The sequence below is a fragment of the Pseudophryne corroboree genome, chromosome 12 (genome assembly GCF_028390025.1).
Source record: "Pseudophryne corroboree isolate aPseCor3 chromosome 12, aPseCor3.hap2, whole genome shotgun sequence".
Taxonomy (NCBI): domain Eukaryota; kingdom Metazoa; phylum Chordata; class Amphibia; order Anura; family Myobatrachidae; genus Pseudophryne; species Pseudophryne corroboree.
The window spans coordinates 37,005,239-37,026,287 of record NC_086455.1 but is presented as its reverse complement, the minus strand read 5'-3'; the positions used below and the strand labels follow the sequence as shown (position 1 = coordinate 37,026,287).

Here is a 21,049-nt window from a genome sequence, read left to right as displayed (position 1 = left end):
GTTAAGGACTCTAACACCTGCGGGTGAAGGTCCCACTCTCTCGGATGGAGGTCATGTCCGCTGAGGAAGTCTACTTCCCAGTTCTCTACTCCCGGAATGAAGATTGGCGACAGTGCCACCGCATGTCTTTCTGCCCAGAGAATACTAGTTACCTCTGATATTGCTGCTCTGCTCTTCATTCCGCCCTGTCGGTTTATGTACGTTACTGCCGTCACATTATCCGACTAAACCTGAATGGCGTGATTTTGGAGAAGATGCAATGCTAGTAGCAGGGCGTTGTATATGGCCCTTAGTTCCAGAATGCTGAGCGGAAGAATGGTTTCCTGACTTGACCATTTTCCTTTGAACTGTTCCCCCTGGGTGACTGCTCCCCAACCTCTGAGGCTTGCGTATGTGGTTAGCAGAACCCAATTTTGAATCCCGAACCTTCGACCCTCGGTCAGGTGAGTAGTCTGAAGCCACCACGGAAGAGAAATCCTGGCTTTTGGTGACAGACGTATCCTCTGGTGCATGTGAAGATGCGATCTGGACCATCTGTCCAGCAGATCCAGCTGGAAGGGCCTCACATGTAACCTTCCGTACTGCAGAGCCTCGTAAGAGGTGACCATCTTCCCCAGGAGGCGAATGCAGAGATGCACCGACGGGGGCTGGTTTTAGTACATCCCGTACCATCGACTGGATTACCAATGCCTTTTCCAACAGAAGGAATACCTTCTGTTCCTCCGTATCCAGTATCATCCCCAGAAACGGAAGCCTCCATGTTGGTTCCAGGTGGGCTTTTGGTAGGTACAGAATGCATCAGTGATCCTGAAGTAGTTGGGTTGAGAGGGCAATGCTGTCCAACAATCTCTCCCTGGAAGGCGTTTTATCAGCAGATCGTCCAGGTACGGTATTGTGTTCACTCCCTGCTTGCGAAGGAAAAACATCATCTCTGGTATTACCTTGGTGAATACCCCCGGTGCTGTGGAGAGGCCAAATGGCAGGGCCTGAAACTGGTGGTGACAGTCCTGTAGTGCAAACCTTATATAAGCCTGATGAGGCGGCCAAATCGGAATATTTAGGTACGCATCCTTGATGTCCAGAGACACCAGGAATTCCCCCAACTCCAGACCAGAGATCACCACTCTCAGAGACTCCATCTTGAACACCCTTAAATACGGGTTCAGTGATTTGAGGTTTAAAATGGGCCTTACCGAACCATCCGGTTTCGGTACCACAAACAGGTTGGAGTAATAACCCTTGTTTTGTTGTTGAAGTGGAACTGGGACAATGACCTGAGTCTGTACCAGTCTTTGAATTGCTGCCTGTAAAGTCATACTTGCTTCCGGAGAAGCTGGTAAGCCTGATTTGAAGAATCTGTGAGGTGGGAGTTCCTGAAACTCGTGTCTGTATCCCTGGATGATAAGTTTTGTGACCCAGGGATCCTAGCAAGATGTTGCCCAAACGTGACGGAAATAACGTAACCAAGCTCCCACCTGCCTGTCTTCCAGGCCGTGTGGACCAGAGTCATGTTGAAGGCTTTGAGGATGCAGACCCGGAGGTCTGTTCCCGAGAACCTGCAGCTGCTGGTTTTCTGGGATCACCTCTATTAACTTTGAAGGCTGTAGAAGAACCTTTGGATTTGCTTTTGAATTTGGCTGTCCAAAACGACTGCAGAGTTGGAGCAGAGTAGGTTTTCCTAGCTGGGGGTGCCGTGGAAGGAAGGTACGTAGACTTACCCGCAGTAGCCTTGGATATCCACTTATCCAGTTCGTCTCCAAAAAGAGTCTCATCTGTGAATGGTAGGTTTTCCACGCCTTTCCTGGAATCCGCATTCACAGTCCACTGGCGTAGCCACAAGCTCCTGCGTGCTGACACTGTCACGGCAGTGGTGCGTGCGTTGAGCAAACCAATTTCCTTTATGGCCTCCACCATAAAGTTAGCAGAGTTTTGAATATGCTACAGGAGTAAAACTCTCTCTCCCCTGGGTAAGGTATCCAATCCATCAATTAGGTTACCTGACCACTTTGCAATGGCTTTAGTGATCCATGCGCAAGCAATAGTGGGTCTCTGAGCCACCCCAGCAGCAGTGTATAATGATTTGAGAGTGTTCTCAATCTTGCGGTCAGCTGTGTCCTTTAAGGATGCTGCCCCAGGAACAGGTAAGACTATCTTACGTGACAACCTAGATCCCTATGCATCCCCATTCGGCTGCTTTTCCCCATCTCCTTCTATCTTCCAGAGGAAAGGGAAAGGATGTAATTAACCTTTTAGGAATCTGAAATTTTCTGTCAGGGTTAGTCCAAGTTTCTTCAAACAGGGCATTCAATTCCTTTGATGCAGGAAAAGTAGCAGAGGATTTCTTTTTTACATTAAAATAAGATTCCTCCTCTACCTCCGCCGTCTTGTCAGGAATGTGCAGGACATTTCTCAAATGATTCCTTGTGACAGGACCGCATCCCCCACTCACACCCACTTCACCCTCCTCTGGATCTGATGTATCGTCATTAGTACCATCCTGCATGAGCTGGGCCAGAGTACGCTTTTGTGGGCAAATGGCGGGGTTTTGAGACGTTGGTATGGGAACTAAATCTCTATTCATCAGGTCATCCATAGACAGTCTTAAGAATTGCGTCTCTTTCTCAATATGGGATAATTTAGTAGAAATATTAGATATCATCCCTTTAATGGAAGCTAACCATGGGGGTTCTGCCCCACTAGCCTGAGAATGTGCACTATCCTGAGTACAGGGTAGCGAGTCTCTGGGGGAGAAAAGACAATCAGCTCTGCAGGAAACACAATCCCTGGAACTGGTAACGTGAAGGGACACACACACACACACACAGCTCTCCCCCCCCCCCCCCCCCACCCCCACAGACAGAGGGTGAAAACACAGTTTAACCCACACAGAGCCCTCAGGGAGGCACAAATATTGGAGCCAGCCACACAGCGCCCTTGTAGCCAAGTAAAACTGAGCTGGGTCGTGACACCAAGTTCCTTAATACAGCTTAGTATACTATAACACTCTTCCCCCTTCTAAGACCCCCTGGCACCGCTTGAGGAGACGTGGAGTCTTTGTGGAGGAGCTGCGCTTCCCTGTGATTCCTGTCAGTGTAAGCTGCAGAGGGAAAATGGCGATGGTGAGCTGCTGGATCCGCTCATAGTGAAGCACCGCCCCCTTAATGGCGCTCGGCTTCCCGCTTTTTTATAATTGCCTGAGGTAATTTTTATGCCCAACAGAGGGTTAAAACCCTTGTTAGGTATGGTAGCCAGTGTGGGTGTGCATTGGTGGCTCAACGCGCCCCTCACAGCAGGACACACGTCTGTGTATGTCATCTGAGACCCCTGGAGCGTAGCCTGCAGTCAGATCTGCACACCTACCCTTGTGCCGCCATCCTCGCAGGCTACCCGCTAACCGGGACGACGATGCTGTACTCGCCACTCTTGTATCTTCTGGATCTGTTAGGGGTGGCGGCGTGCTGCGGGAGGGTACGCTTGCCGTGGTGGGGCTTGCGAATGACTCCCTCAGGAGCTCAGTGTCCTGTCAGCAGAGAAACGGGACCACTAACTCTTTAGGAAGTTGGGCCGTTCTCCCTCCTAAGTCCCACGAAGCAGGCAGTCTGGTACCAATCAGACCTGCCTGAAAACAACAAACAGAAATTAAATGCAGAAAACTCTTCAGGAGCTTCCCTAAGCATGACCGGCTCCTCGGGGCACATTTTCTAAACAGAGTCTGGTAGCAGGGGCATAGAGGGAGGAGCCAGTGCACACTATTGATTTCTTAAAGTGCCCAAGGCTCCTAGTGGACCCGTCTACACCCCATGGTACTAGTGTGGCCACCAGTATCCTCTAGGACGTAAGAGAAATGTTATTTATATTAGTTTTAGCAGCCATATCATGATGTTCTGCAGTCTGATGCACATTACACAGAATGCAGATTATCTGGTAGCGACAAGAACCACCCCCTTTTGTGTGGAGTTACAACTCTTGTTTTTTACTAGTACTACTATCACCAAAAGACTGCTTTGTGCAATGAACAACACAGGGAGTCATTCTGAGTTGATCGCTCGCTAGCTGTTTTTAGCAGCCGTGCGAACGCATAGTCGCTGCCCACAGGGGAGTGTATTTTAGCTGTGCATGTGTGCGAATGCTTGTTCAGCCGAGCAGTACAAAAACAGTTTGTGCAGTTTCTGAGTAGGTCTGAACTTACTCAGCCGCTGCAATCACTTCAGCTTGTCCGGTCCTGGAATTGACGTCAGACTCCCGCCCTGCAAACGCTTGGGCACGCCTGCGTTTTTCCAAACGCTCCCAGAAAACGGTCAATTGACACCCATAAACGCCTTCTTCCTGTCAATCTCCTTGCGATCGGCTGTACAAATGGATTCTTCGTACAATCCATCACCCAGCAATGATCCGCTTTATACTCGTGCAACGCGCCTGCACATTGCGATGTATACGCATGCGCAGTAGTGACCTGATCGATGCGCTGCGAAAAACGGCAACGTGCAATCAGGTCAGTCCCATTTTCCCGCAATTAAAATACACTAATACACTTCTGTTTCAGATAACCTCATCACAAATGAAAACTCTTGATATCAGCCTACACTGCCTAAAAGTATGGACGGACAATGAACCTTCTGAAGTGTGTGTAGGGTCCACCATTTGTGTACACATAGCTATCTCCCCTTCTCTGTTATATTGGTCTGCTCTGCTATTGTAAAAACCAATCTGGTTAACACAGTTTTAGATGAAAAAACTTTTGGGAGCTTAAACACACACTTTATCTATATGAAGCTTGCATGTCAAAGCTATAATAAAAGACCATCTACTGTTAAATGTACAGTATATAAAGTATCAATATTTTAGGGGCGTCCTGTGAATAATCTTAGAAACAATTTGCAGGAAAAGTGGAACACAGGGGTGGGGGGGGGGGGGGGGGAGGAATCATTTAAAAATCAGCAGGCCCCAAGTTCACCAAAATGGAATGTGAAGCCTGAATGCCTATTTTTCCCAAAGCAATGGCACCTGTTTTGAGTGAGCAAAAATCGCTTGTGGGATGGGTGTTCCACACTTCCGCGAAAAATGGGTTTAACACACAAAATAATAAAAAAAATAATTATATATATATATATATATATATATATACATATATATATATATATACATATATATATATATATATATACATACACACACACACACATATATACATATATATATATACATATATACACACATACCCACACATACATACACACATACTAGAAGCCTTGTATCTCTAACCAAAATAGGAATACTCAATATATTCCTCTAGAAAAGTATTTTTATATTATATATATAACATTTTCTTAAATACTTTTTAAGAGGCATATATTGAGTGCCTTCCTATTTGGCTTAGAGATACAAGGCTTCTAGGCTCCACATATGGAACTGAAGTGTGACAGCAACAACTCTTTGTAGTGACAGTTTCACATACAATAAGACAAACCCCTTTTCCTTCCATCACCATACCAGTGATGGTACACATTGGATCTGCATGTGGTCTCTTATGTACCCCAGTGCTTGCAAAGACTGGTAAGAACATGTGCACTAAACCTATGCAGTGCCTGCTCTTCATAAACTGTCTCAGTGTAGTCAAGACGTTAACACCATAAACTTATCAGTTATAGATTCCGTGTTCATTTAAATAGCCGTCCATCATGCTTCTAGAAAGTTCAAGTTTCTAGAGTTTATTGTAATAAAACTGTATATGAAAGACAAAGAACTGTATGAAGACATCTATATGGTTTATAAATACAAGACTCTGGTTAATATTCATTCCATTATGTTTTACCTGCAAAATAGAGTAGGCAACTATATTATATTATTATTATAAATTATGGTGAAAACATACCATATTATTACGGTTTGGGCCTGGCCTCTCTCCATCCAGTCTGGTTGGCATCTTCAAACCACCGTACTTTTTCCAGTACGCCCAGCATGACGCACATAACCGGCACTGCATATTTGGGGGTCCCCAGGAATACCACTGGTAAGACTGTGTTGCTGTGTAGACAGTAACGGATAGTAAGAATCAGAAGTCTCCAATCTTTAAAAATCATTTTCAAGTAAAAGAGCCTTTGAATTTCAATTTGATGGCAAATAGTAAGTACACAAAACCCATAAGCTGTTACCACGGAATCCGGGCTGAAGGTCGACAATATTTAGGTCGACCACTATAGGTCGACAGTCACTAGGTCGACAGTGATGGAAGGTCGACAGCGTTTCTAGGTCAACATGTGCTAGGTCGACAGATCAAAAGGTCGACATGAGTTTAAAAAAATATATATCTTTTTTTGAACTTTTTCATACTTAACGATGCACGTGGACTACGATTGGGACGGTAACCTTGCCCGAAGCATGGCGAGCGAACACGGTGCACTAATTGGGGTTCCTGGTCACTGTACAAAGAAAACAACACAAACCCCCCCCCAAAAAAACTCCTGTCGACCTACCACATGGCGACCTAGAAACCCTGTTGACCTTCCATCACTGTCGACCTAGATACTGTCGATTTGATGATCCACACCAGTTACCACACATTTACTGTATATATCAATGGGATATTTACCTCCCCCTACATCCCGTCCCCTAACTATCCCAACTGTCAGGACTATTCCAGCTTGTGGGTCCACGACAACCATAGAGTGGGAATAGAACCCATGGCGCAAGGGGCTTGTTGCGCTCGACCCCCCTCCCCCATTCACGCAATACACACCCTATATTAATATATCTATATCACTATGGAGTCATTGCACTCACTACCTTTTGTGGCATAACAGACATTGGTGGGAGATCATACTAAGGGGGGGGATGTATCAAGTCTTGGAGAGAGAGGAAGGGGACCAACCAGCTGTTGTTCATCTAGCAGAGTCTATGAAATTATAGTTAGGAGCCGATTGGTTGGTTTGGGCGACTTCTCCACTTAAGCTCTCTCGAAGGCTTGAAACATCTCACCTTAACAGTCATTACTTTTCCAACATCCCCAAATTTATTTTCAGTTTTTATTGAAATCAAGCAAATCTAGTGAATAACCTGAAATGTTACAAAAGTGGTATACTGCTATAGGGTATAAAAAAACAAAAAACAAAAACAAAACTTTAGTGTAGGAAAGACTAAAAAAATGTAAGATATGAGAGTTATTAAAAAAAAAAGTTTTTCAAGTAACATGTATGTGTAAGAACTTGAGTACAAGAGAATTGCCCAGGCCAGAGGTTCTCAAACGCGGTTCTCAAGTCACCCCAATGGTCCAGATTTTAAGTTTATCCATGCTTAGCCACAGATGACTTAATTAGCACTTCAGCCATTTTGATTTAACCATCTGTGCTGAACCATGGATATACCTAAAACCTGGACTCTTAGGGTGTCTTGAGGACCCAGTTTGATAACCTCTGGCCTACGCCATGAAGCACCAAGGCTGAAAGGTGGTCTTCAGGATCGATTATTCAAAATGTAAAATGGGTTTTTGTATGCACTGAAAACAAGGTGTGGGGCTTCCCAGAGTTTTTAAGCCCACAATTTACCATATTTTTGCAATTAACAGCATGACACATTTAAATTTGGCCAACACATGCAGGAAAACAGTGGCTTGTAGTAAATAAACCCTGTGATACCAGCGGTCAACCACAGAGTAGGGAGCGTGATGGCCAGGAGCTCTTTCGCTGGAAGCAAAGTTGGCTACTTGCATGGAATAACTGGCAATCTTAGCGCCATAACATTTTCAGTTATAGATTCAGCATTTTGCATCATCATGCAATACCTTGGTCTACACTATGTGTTGGCTAAGTGTTCATAACAGAGCCAGATAATTACCTAAAACATACCTCCAGGTTATGTCAGAACTACTATGGAGAAAGAATCGTACTGTAGGCTTAAAATCACGAAACGGCCAGAACAGTCCCCAAACTTACAGAGCAACGAGCTGGTGTTATGAGTCGACGCTGCAACACTTTCCTGTCTGTATTTCGAAAGTCTCCTAGCAACTTGGATGCTGGCTGCTACATGCAGCAGCTCACCTCATTATAATACCTTGTTACCCGACCTCAGCCTGATATCTCCTGTGATTCGTCTGTCTCCCTTTCATTAGGGATTCTGGTCAGTTACTGCCTGCTAGTGATATTCCCTAGTTCCCGACTCTAGTGAGTTCGTCACGTGGTCGCTGTACCCTGTACAGTTCCCAGACTCCCAGTCTGTTCCTGTGTCCTAGTGCCCTGCCATTGTGTTCCCATATCCTTGTATCCTGTCTCAGTCCACAGTATGCTGTCCCTACCAGTCCTGCAACCATGCCCTGTTGGATTCTGCCCTGTACCTGCTATCCTGTGTCCATTCCTGCTCCTTGTCTTGCCATGGACTTCCAGTTACTCTCGGGTCTGGTCCTGATCCATATCCAGGCTCCTACAAAGTCTCTGAATATATCCCGTCAGCTCTGGTTCTGTGTACATCAGGCCTGTGTGTCTGTGGTTGCCAACAACAACAACGTCCATTCACTAGTCGTACCTGAAGTCGCAAGTCTGAGGCTAACTACAGTATTTGCAGTAAACCTAAACCTTTACTCAAACTACAGCTTAGTCACTTTGTTGGCATCCTGTCTATTATTGCAGAGTGCAGTCTAGTCACACAGTTCATTCAGCAAGTCTCTCTGCAGCTAGGTCCATGCTGTCAGCACTGCCTCATATTCCAGTACACACCCTGCTGCTGATTGTTTCCAGCAAGTTAACTATTGCCTGGCCATGTTCACCTGCAACTACCACTTCATTACTCCAGTAACCATTATCCTATTAATCCTGTGCACTTCTAGTCCGCAGTCTTCAGTCAGCATACCTTGCCAAATCTGTCTGCAGTTACCACTGCCGTGTCTAGCCTGTCGGCAATTAACTTGCCCTGCAAGCTGCTACACTCCAAGTTAATTACCTTGTGGTTTCCAGCCTATTGTGTGAGCCCCTAATGCTAGTGGTGTAAGTAAAGACGGCATCTCAAGCACCGGTGAGCGCATACAACTCTAAGAGAACAGGACTGGCTTTTATTGGCGGAAGACCCTCTCAACAGCTCTAGGGGTCTCACACAAATAGTGCTGAAGTTCCCTAACAGCTGGCTTGGGATAAACTGGACAGAAGGGTAAAAGCAACCTACAAGCACACATTTGTGTTTTGCTCTGCAACAGTGTTGGGAAGAACTTCACAAACAATATTTAATGGATACTGTAGAATTAATGCCACAGGTAGGTTTGGCGGTTATATCTGCCAAAAGGTTGCTACTTTCATAATCCAATTTTAAACAAGTGTCCCCTAATGAACGTGGAAAAACCAATTTGACATCAATAAAAAAAATCCAGTTTTCCTCCCCACTGAGATAATCAACCCGTATTACGGTTTACCTGCAACACGGAACGCCTCCATTCGTCCTATATCAGCAAAGTCTCTGCTACGGTATTTAGTAATGGCCTCAATAGAAAAATTTTCATTAAACAAAAGTACTAGACAAATCTTCTTTCCCCATTCATTTCTATATGGGCTGAGAAAACATTCACTAGGCTCCTCTCTATATGAAGTATATAGAGGAGCAAGCAAAATCAGTTTTGCTTGCTATCACAAACGATTCCAGAGATCTCATTTGCTTCTACAACCACCTTACTTCCCTCTCAACTTATTAAAGTGTCTTTTTACTGCATGGCAAGATAATTTTACGGGAGTCCTAATTCTTCATATCAACCAACACTTAAAACCAGCTGCATGTTACCACCTGACTAGCTTATGAAACCTCTGGAATCCCAGGTATTATCGTTCCTCTTGATATGATGGCGCTTCTTCCCAAACATTCTATGACAACCATTTCCCAGTCTGTTCTTCATAAAAGGTGACGGTGGCTTAACCCTTTGGTGTTTAGGGATAGAATCACACTTTTTTTTTTTTTTTTTTAATTCTGACAATATTTTGTAAATATATGGAGTGCATCGGTAACATACAATTTTCAAACATCAAGGCGACCTCTCAGCTTGGCTGGCATCAAACGCGAAAGTAACTGATATATATTTGTCGATTGGCTAGTTTGGGTTTCATGGGAAAAAAAAAAAAAAAAAAAAAAAAAAAAAGATTGAGACAGCAGGAGGAATTTAAACATGGTAAGCAAATGTGAAGAGGCCACAAAATATACAGTAGGGGACTTGAATGGTACAATTACTACACATAATAAGCAAAGCAATAATTACAAAGTTCCAAAGAAGATAATAGGACCATTTCATAATACCCCGAATGAGTGGACTATTTAAGAAACTAAACATGTTAACAAACTCCTTTATGGATAGTAAAAGGAGAACATCAGCATTCAGACTGTGCACTGGAATAGAGCTTAGAATGAAACTTAAAAAGCATAGTGGAATACATGACAAAACTTGGTCTTCATCAGCTTCTCAGGCTGCAGGCTCAAGGTGGCGGCTAGGTCAGAAAAGGGAATGCCAGAGCGGCCACGAACTGTGAATCCAAACCATTCAGCTTCACCTGATGTGTGACACGGAGCACAAATCAACTTGTACTTATATAGGCGAGGACCATTCTTCTGCAAACTATGGCTTACTCTATGTGTATAACATCTTGGTACCAGACTTGTGTAAGGAGATGGTTTGTCGCCCGCCATTGTGAAGGAAAGCTCAGCCTATTCTAGAATTTCTCATAGGAAGAGTTACATTCAAGAAAGGCTCGCATCTGGCCATGTAGCAACAGGTTGGACCAGAACTGTGGGATTTTTGATGGCGTTTGGCTTCTGTTAGGAATTGCTTTTTTGTGGACGGGTGTGGATTAATGGGACAACCAGAAATAGTCTGACAGTCAATATGTAGACCCCATATGGTCGACATGCAGTAGGTAGACTGTTAGTAAGGCGACAGGGTCAATAGATTGACATGAAAAAGGTAGACACCACAAAAGGTCAACATGTGAATGGTTGACACAAAAAAAGTCGACAATTTTATTTTTTGGTGTTATTTTGAATGTTTAACAACATGTATGGCAAATTAGTGGAATCCCTTGGCTCGCCATGCTTCGGCCAAAGTGTGTCGCTACCAGTGCACTCGGCATAGGTTACTATTCTCAGTCGTGATACGGGCATTAGGTCGACAGCACTTAGGTCGACCACTATTGTCGACATGCAATAGGTCGACATGAGTTTAAAAAAAAAAAAAAAAATTTTACTTTTTCATACTTTAAGATCCACGTGGACTACAACTGGGAACGGTAACCTGTGCCGAGCGTAGTGGAGCAAGGCACCTTGCCCGAAGCAGGACGTGCAATGCCAGCCATGCGAGGGGACACAGTGCAATAATTGGGGTTCCCCTTCACTTTACGAAGAAAACTACACCAAAAACAGTACAAAAACCTCATGTCGACCTATTGACCATGTCGACCAATAGTGGTCGACCTAATGACCCATACCCTAGTCTTCGTCCACACGAACGGTAAAAAGATGGAAAACACAAAACAATAATTAAAAAAAAAAAAAAAAAAAACAACAACAACAACAACAACAACAACATTGTGTTGACCACTGTCATGTCAATCATTTCAACCAGTCAACCTTTTACATGTCAACCTAAAGTATGACGACCATATGTGATCGACCTATCATCCAGAACCCCGTGAGGACACCCCCTGATGTTCTGCCTCAATCTGGCGGTGAAAAAAAACCTGTATATAATCAAACAGTCTGGAGGTTTGAGCAACCAAGGGCCAGGGCAGCTCTGTTCCACAGACGGGAAAGGCTGCTGCTTAGCCTTACTTCAATAATGGGATATAGAAGCAATAAACTTACTCACTACCTCCGACAAATCACTAAAACAGGTTTGTTTTAAATGCTCCAATTAAACAACATACAGTACAGCAAAGGCACAAACTTTGTAACTCATCCCAGGGCAATATTACAGATCTGTTCTTTTATTTATCTATCTCCGTAAGTCATACGAGATGTTACATAGCGATTAATCTGTGGAATGGACATAGAAAAGACTTACTGTAGCAGCTTTCACAGGCACGACCTGCACTGGTGTTCTGGCTTTGAACCACTGTCCCATTGACCACGGCAGGCTTGATGCTATTTGCACTTATCTGATTTGGGTTTGGTTTGTTACTAGAAGATAAAATATAAAGAGAATAGTGAATTAAAGAATCTTTTTCTGCCGCTGCTACATGGAAGAAGCGCTACAGTCAGCTAAATTAATTTGCAAATATTCCTCCTTTGTTATCAGAACATCCATCATCTCTACAAAAAAAAGCTTGATGGACAAGTTCTAAGCACAATTACCTTAAATATCAATAATAAATGAATGTTGGGGAAAACAAAAATGAGGTATATCAATAATGCTACAGAAGTTTCTATTAAAAAAAAAAAAAAAAAAAAAGTGTCTGACACAATATCATGCAATCTCGCAGCTAGTAGCTACAGATTTGTTTTCCATTTAAAATATCTAGTGTACGTAGCATGAGGCGTAGCTACCATAGGTGCAGGAAGTGCAGCTTCTATGGGGCCCAGAGATGAGAGGAGCCACCTTCCCTGTCACAGTTACATGTGTTATATACAGGGTGTAGCTACCATAGGTGCAGGAAGTGCAGCTGCTATGGGGCCCAGAGCTGAGAGGGGGCCACCTTCCCTGTCACAGTAACATGTGTTATATACAAGGGTGTAGCTACCATAGGAGCAGGGAGTGCAGCTGCTATGGGGCCCAGAGCTGAGAGGGGCCACCTTCCCTGTCACAGTAACATGTGTTATATACAAGGGTGTAGCTACCATAGGTGCAGGGGGTGCAGCTGCTATGGGGCCCAGAGCTGAGAGGGGCCACCTCCCGTCACTGTTACATGTGTTATATACAGGGTGTAGCTACCATAGGTGCAGGGAGTACAGCTGCTATGGGGCCCAGAGCGGAGAGAGGCCACCTTCTCTGTCACAGTAACATGTGTTATATACAAGTGTATAGCTACCTTAGGTGCAGGGGGTGCAGCTGCTATGGGGCCCAGAGCTGAGAGGGGCCACCTTCCCTGTCACAGTTACAGGTGTTATATACAATGGTGTAGCTACCATAGGTGCAGTGAGTGCAGCTGCTATGGGGCCCAGAGCTGAGAGGGGCCACCTGCCCTGTCACAGTTACATGTGTTATATATATTTTACACCATTGAGTGATACATAGGGACCCCTACAAACTTCTGCCTTGGGCCATACAATATATCTAGGTATGCCCCTGGACCTACTCATTGTAATGTGGTATAAAATGAACTGGAGGCCACTATAATGTGACATAATATAAAATGGAGGTACTCCTGCACAGAGCAATGTTTTGAAGGAGCCCCTTCAAAACACTGCTATGGGGCTCACATAGTTCTAGCTACACTTTTATGAAATAAAAGGTGCACAGATTTAGAACGTTTAAAATTAATTTACTAGTAAAGGATATACTATTTTTCATTAAAAATAAATAAATGTATGTATTGCTAACTATGTTGTGGCCCTCTGCATGAAAGCTACAGATTACTGTATGAAACTTCACTCCCCCCGTCACCTTCCCAGCGCCGCCGGGTCGCCCATCTGCCGTATATCGGCGGTCGGGCAGCTCGGCGTCGGGTCGCCCAGTCTGTAAGGCCCTTTAGACATTTACTTGCATTACTATTTAGAAGCAGCATTAAAGACTATACCCTACTGCTCCGCCATACTGCCCAGTGTAGACCGAGAGAGAGATGGACAATGATTCTTGGAACATTAAAATAAGATTTTACTCACCGGTAAATCTATTTCTCGTAGTCCGTAGTGGATGCTGGGACTCCGTAAGGACCATGGGGATTAGCGGCTCCGCAGGAGACTGGGCACAACTAAAGAAAGCTTTAGGACTACCTGGTGTGCACTGGCTCCTCCCACTAAGACCCTCCTCCAGACCTCAGTTAGGATACTGTGCCCGGAAGAGCTGACACAAATAGGAAGGATTTTGAATCCCGGGTAAGACTTATACCAGCCACACCAATCACACCGTATAACTCGTGATACTATACCCAGTTAACAGTATGAAATATAACTGAGCCTCTCAACAGATGGCTCAACAATAACCCTTTAGTTAGGCAATAACTATATACAAGTATTGCAGACAATCCGCACTTGGGATGGGCGCCCAGCATCCACTACGGACTACGAGAAATAGATTTACCGGTGAGTAAAATCTTATTTTCTCTGACGTCCTAAGTGGATGCTGGGACTCCGTAAGGACCATGGGGATTATACCAAAGCTCCCAAACGGGCGGGAGAGTGCGGATGACTCTGCAGCACCGAATGAGCAAACTCTAGGTCCTCCTCAGCCAGGGTATCAAACTTTTAGACTGTTGCAAAAATGTTTGAACCCGACCAAGTAACAGCTCGGCAAAGTTGTAAAGCCGAGACCCCTCGGGCAGCCGCCCAAGAAGAGCCCACTTTCCTCGTGGAATGGGCTTTTACAGATTTAGGGTGCGGCAGTCCAGCCGCAGCATGTGCAAGTTGATCCAGCGAGCAATAGTCTGCTTAGAAGCAGGAGCACCCAGCTTGTTGGGTGCATACAGGATAAATAGCGAGTCAGTTTTCCTGACTCCAGCCGTCCTGGAAACATATACTTTTCAGGGCCCTGACTACGTCCAGTAACTTGGAATCCTCCAAGTCCCAAGTAGCCGCAGGCACCACAATAGGTTGGTTCACATGAAAAACTGATACCACCTTAGGAAGGAATTGGGAACGAGTCCTCAATTCCGCCTTATCCATATAAAATACAGATAAGGCTTTTGTATGACAAAGCCGCCAATTCTGATACACGCCTGGCCGACGCCACGGCCCACAGCATGACCACTTTCCACGTGAGGTATTGTAGCTCCACGGATTTAAGTGGCTCAACCCAATGCGACTTCAGGAAATCCAACACCACGTTGAGATCCCACGGTGCCACTTGAGGCACAAACGGGGGCTGACTATGCAGCACTCCCTTAACAAAAGTGCGAACTTCAGGCAGTGAAGCCAGTTCTATTTTGGAAGAAAATCGATAGAGCCGAAATCTGGACCTTCATGGAACCCAATTTTAGGCCCATAGTCACCTCTGACTGTAGGAAGTGCAGAAATCGACCTAGCTGAAATTTCTCCTTTGGGGCCTTCCTGGCCTCACAGCACGCAACATATTTCCACCATATGCGGTGATAATGGTTTGCGTTCACTTCTTTCCTAGCTTTAAATAGCGTAGGGATAACTTCCTCCGGAATGCCCTTTTCCTTCAGGATCCGGCGTTCAACCGCCATGCCGTCAAACGCAGGCGCGGTACGTCTTGGAACAGACAGGGCCCCTGCTGCAGCAGGTCCTGTCTGAGCGGCAGAGGCCATGGGTCCTCTGAGATCATTTCTTGGAGTTCTGGTTACCAAGCTTTTCTTGGCCAACCCGGAACAATGAGTATAGTTCTTACTCCTCTCCTTCTTATTATTCTCATTACCCTGGGTAAGAGAGGCAGAGAAGGGAACACATACACCGACTGGTACACCCACGGTGTTACCAGAGCGTCCACAGCTATCGCCTGAGGGTCCCTTGACCTGGCGCAATATCTTTGTAGCTTCTTGTTGAGGCGGGACGCCATCATGTCCACCTGTGGTCTTTCCCAACGGTGTACAATCATTTGGAAAACTTCTGGATGAAGTCCCCACTCTCCCGGGTGGAGGTCGTGTCTTCTGAGAAAGTCTGCTTCTCAGTTGTCCACTCCGGGAATGAACACTGCTGACAGTGCTAAAACATGATTTTCCGCCCATCGGAGAATCCTTGTGGCTTCTGCCATCGCCATCCTGCTTCTTGTGCCGCCCTGTCGGTTTACATGAGCGACCGCCGTGATGTTGTCTGACTGGATCAGCACCGGCCGGTGTTGAAGCAGGGGTCTAGCCTGACTTAGGGCATTGTAAATGGCCCTTGGTTCCAGAATATTTATGTGTAGGGAAGTCTCCTGACTTTTCCATAGCCTTGGAAGTTTCTTCCCTGTGTGACTGCCCCCCAGCCTTGAAGGCTGGCATCCGTGGTCACCAGGACCCAGTCCTGTATGCCGAATCTGCGGCCCCCTAGAAGATGAGCACTCTGCAGCCACCACAACAGCGACACCCTGGCCCTTGTAGACAGGGTTATCCGCCGATGCATCTGAAGATGCGACCCGGACCACTTGTCCAACAGATCCCACTGAACCTTGCATGGGACCTGGCGAATGGAATTTCTTCTTAAGAAGCTACCATCCTTCCCAGGGCTCGCGTGCATTGATGCACCGACACCTGTATACGTATTAGGAGGTCTCTGTCTATAGACGACAACTCCTTGGACTTCTCCTCCGGGAGAAAACCCTTTTTATCCTGTTCTGTGTCCAGAACCATACCCAGGAACAGTAGACGCGTCGTAGGAACCAGCTGCGACTTTGGAATATTCAGAATCCAGCCGTGCTGTTGTAGCACTTCCCGAGATAGTGCTACTCCGCCGAACAACTGCTCCCTGGACCTCGCCTTTATAAGGAGATCGTCCAAGTACGGGATAATTATTTCGTCCATTACCTTGGTAAATACCTCTGTGCCGGGGACAGACCAACGGCAACGTCTGGAATTGGTAATGACAATCCTGTACCACAATTTTGAGGTACTCCTGGTGAAGAGGGTAAATAGGGACATGCAGGTAAGCATCCTTGATGTCCAGTGATACCATGAAATTCTCCAGGCTTGCAATAATCGCCCTGAGCGATTCCATTTTGAACTTGAACCTTCGTATATAAGTGTTCAAGGCTTTCAATTTTAGAATGGGTCTCACCGAACCGTCTGGTTTCGGTACCACAACATTTTGGAATAGTAACCCCGGCCTTGTTGAAGGAGGGGTACCTTGATTTCACCTGCTGGAAGTACAGCTTGTGAATTGCCGCCAGTACTACCTTTCTCCGAGGGCAGCAGGCAAGGCTGATGTGAGGTAACGGCGAGGGGGAGTCGCCTCGTACTCCAGCCTGTATCCCTGTGATACTATTTGCAGAACCTAGGGATCCACCTGTGGGCAAGCCCACTGGTCCCTGAAGTTCCCGAGACGCGCCCCTACCGCACCTGTCTCCACCTGTGGAGCCCCAACGTCATGCGGTGGACTCAGAGGAAGCGGGGGAAGATTTTTGATCCTGGGAACTGGCTGCTGGTGCAGCTTTTTCCTTCTTCCCTTGTCTCTGTGCAGAAAGGAAGCGCCTTTGACCCGCTTGCTTTTCTGAAGCCGAAAGGACTGTAACTGAAAATACAGTGCTTTCTTAGGCTGTGAGGAAACCTGAGGTAAAAAATTTTCTTCCCAGCTGTTGCTGTGGATACGAGGTCCCAGAGACCATCCCCAAACAATTCCTCACCCTTATAAGGCAGAATCTCCATGTGCCTTTTATAGGCAGCATCACCTGTCCACTGCCGGGTTTCTAATACCCTCCTGGCAGAATGGACATTGCATTAATTCTGGATGCCAGCCGGCAAATATCCCTCTGTGCATCCTTTATATCTAAGACGACGTCTTTAATATGCTCTATGTTAGCAAACTATTATCCCTGTCTTAGAATATTAATATTATCTGACTGGGTATCAGACCACGCTGCAGCAGCACTATTTATGCTGAGGCAATTGCAGGTCTCAGTATATAACCTGAGTGTGTATATACAGACTTCAGGATAGCCTCCTGCTTTTTATCAGCAGGCTCCTTCAAGGTGGCCGTATCCTAAGACGGCAGTGCCACCTTTTTTGACAAACGTGTGAGCGCCTTATCCACCCTAAGGGATATCTCTGGCGGGAAATGGTACGCCATCAGTAACTTTTTAGAAATTACCAGTTTCTTATCGGGGGAACCCACGCTACTTTACACACTTCATTCATTAATCTGATGGGGGAACAAAACACTGGCTGCTTTTTCTCCCCAGAAATAAAACCCCTTTTATGTGTTACTTGGGTTCATGTCAGAAATGTGTAACACATTTTTCATTGCCGAGATCATGTAACGGATGTTCCTAGTGGATTGTGTATATGTCTCAACCTCGTCGACACTGGAGTCAGACTCCGTGTCGACATCTGTGTCTGCCATCTGAGGTAACGGGCGCTTTTTTGAGCCCCTGGTGGCCTTTGAGACGCCTGGGCAGGCGCGGGCTGAGAAGCCGGCTGTCCCACAGCTGTTACGTCATCCAGCCTCTTATGTAAGGAGTTGACATTGTCGGTTAATACCTTCCACCTATCCATCCACTCTGGTGTCGGCCCCACAGGGGGCGACATCCCATTTATCGGCCTCTGCTCCACCTCCACGTAACCTTCCTCATCCCACATGTCGACACAGCCGTACCGACACACAGCACACAGACAGGGAATGCTCTGACTAAGGACAGGACCCCAAAGTCCTTTGGGGAGACAGAGAGAGTATGCCAGCACACACCAGAGCGCTATATAACGCAGGGATTAACACTATAACTGAGTGATTTTTCCCCCAATAGCTGCTTGTATAAACAATATTGCGCCTAAATTTAGTGCCCCCCCTCTCTTTTTAACCCTTTGAACCTGAAAACTACAGGGGAGAGCCTGGGGAGCTGTCTTCCAGCTGCACTGTGAAGAGAAAATGGCGCCAGTGTGCTGAGGGAGATAGCTCCGCCCCTTTTTCGCTGACTTTTCTCCCGCTTTTTTATGGATTCTGGCACGGGTATTTATCACATTTATAGCCTCTGGGGCTATATATTGTGATATATTTGCCAGCCAAGGTGTTTTATTGCTGCTCAGGGCGCCCCCCCCCAGCGCCCTGCACCCTCAGTGAACGGAGTGTGAAGTGTGTATGAGGAGCAATGGCGCACAGCTGCAGTGCTGTGCGCTACCTTGGTGAAGACTGATGTCTTCTGCCGACGATTTTCCGGACTCTTCTTGCTTCTGGCTCTGTAAGGGGGCCGGCGGCACGGCTCCGGGACCGAACATCAATGGCCGGTTCCATGCGGTCGATCCCTCTGGAGCTAATGGTGTCCAGTAGCCTAAGAAGCCCAAGCTACCACCAGTTAGGTAGGTTCGCTTCTTCTCCCCTTAGTCCCTCGCTGCAGTGAGTCTGTTGCCAGCAGGTCTCACTGTAAAATAAAAAACCTAAAATATACTTTCTTTCTAGGAGCTCAGGAGAGCCCCTAGTGTGCATCCAGCTCAGCCGGGCACAAGAATCTAACCGAGGTCTGGAGGAGGGTCTTAGTGGGAGGAGCCAGTGCACACCAGGTAGTCCTAAAGCTTTCTTTAGTTGTGCCCAGTCTCCTGCGGAGCCGCTAATCCCCATGGTCCTTACGGAGTCCCAGCATCCACTTAGGACGTCAGAGAAATATAGGTTACTCATTAATTTATTTATTAACAGTTTCTTATATATCGTTGCTGATGACAGATAGTTACATTTAATGAAATCATGTTATGAAAAGGTCCTTATAGAATGATTAATTTTGGGAACATTCTTGAAGCAATAACAGGTCCCTGCCAATGTAGTTCTCAATAACACTGGTAAAAGCAGACTAGCCTTGTGTTATACACGGTTTTGATCTTCGATTACACCGAGTGATAACAAATAGGTCTAGCACTTCTACTGGGTACGACTAAGCGAGAACATCTGAGATTACAGTGCCGTATACTTTCAAAATACTTACTAGTTGGGAATATATACTTGTTTTAATTTGCTCTCTGCTTCGGCTGCTTTCAATCGTTTCTTTAAAATAAATGAGGAAAGATTAGATTGTTTATGATACAATAATAAAACCAAAGAGTCTCAAATATATTATAGTCACAGCTAGTTCTCGGCTCTGTGGGGTGATACACAGAGTTGCATGCAGGTTAGTGTGCGGGGGGACAAAGCGCCTGATTAAGAGATGGTTGGTAACACAGCTGCGCTCGCTCCCGCTCTCTCAATAGCAGTTGCGTAAATAAGCAAATGCAGACCTCAGTCTACCCTCTGCTATGTATGAGCACTGAGACACCCACTTTGGGGCTCCACGGTCTGTGCAACTGTGATGGAGACTGTAAGCATTCAGATATCGGTCATACCTGGGGTCTACTCTAGTTACTCTCTTCAAATCCAAGTAAACTTGGCCTTTGAAGTCATGGATTTGTGATTGTGACTGCAGCAGTGTTCCCAAACACACACACACCCTTTTTGAACTTAACCCCTCCAGTATCCACCCCGAAATGCACGTGGATCGCAAACCCTAGCAACGTCGTATGGAAATGTGACCGCCATCGCACACTTGGGTTTGTGCAGGAATAAGGGTTTCCAGGACGTTTCAAGCATGCAGAGTTGAGAGAAAGAGAAAATACAACGATCAACTGCAGGAACATCGCCACTGCCTCAGTCTCTGGATAAGGCCATAAATCCGGATATTTGCTTGTATGCGGAGTTGTACTGTACACATCTAAGCGGCCGTAACGCCGCATCCATACACTTGGTTTAATAGCAGTCATTATAATCCTAAACCTGATGGAAAAGATGCATTTGATACCATACGATATCTCCACAGCACGGAGTTCCGACTACCCGCCATTAGTCAATGCAGCTTACGTGCCAGAGCCCCATAACCACCCATAAACAGTATGTCCCTTGAACACTACTCTGAACCACCCATAGATGCGTACGTACATCATGTCAATTCCGTCCATTAAATGGAGTAGAACGCCGCGTCAGCCCTAATATTTTTAGAACATTATCCTGGATCACTCTTGAAGTGTACACAGGTACAGCTACAGGTAATTGTTATTCTGTGGCAGTAACAAACTAATGCCCTTATTTATCAATGAGTGATAAACTTCACTGTGAGTGATTAATTGCACCAGCCAATTAGCTCCTAACTGTTATTTTTCAGACAGTCTGTAAAATGGCAGGTAGGAGCTGATTGGCTGGTGCAATTTATCACTCACAGTGAAATTTATCACTCATTGATAAATAAGGGCACAAAACAAGAAAAAGCTACAAGCTGAAACGGATTCATCAGTTGATAAACACATTGACCCTTCAGACAAAACGGAAAGGGCAACTG

General features: G+C 45.8%; 1 protein-coding gene across 11 annotated transcripts in view; it reads right to left on the bottom strand.

Moving 5' to 3' along the window:
* MTA1 (metastasis associated 1) overlaps window positions 1-21,049 on the bottom strand; it is a 298,988-nt gene that overhangs the window by 144,565 nt on the left and 133,374 nt on the right. For all 11 annotated transcript variants that reach the window (XR_010190411.1, XM_063947327.1, XM_063947328.1 and 8 more), the window contains 3 exons: window positions 19,670-19,728; window positions 12,017-12,132; window positions 5,873-6,024 (listed from right to left, as the gene is read on the bottom strand). Coding sequence is in view for 10 of the 11 variants with exons in the window: in XM_063947327.1 (XP_063803397.1) it covers window positions 5,873-6,024; window positions 12,017-12,132; window positions 19,670-19,728 (327 nt within the window). In the remaining variant the exon portion in view is untranslated. The remainder of the gene's footprint in view (window positions 1-5,872; window positions 6,025-12,016; window positions 12,133-19,669; window positions 19,729-21,049) is intronic.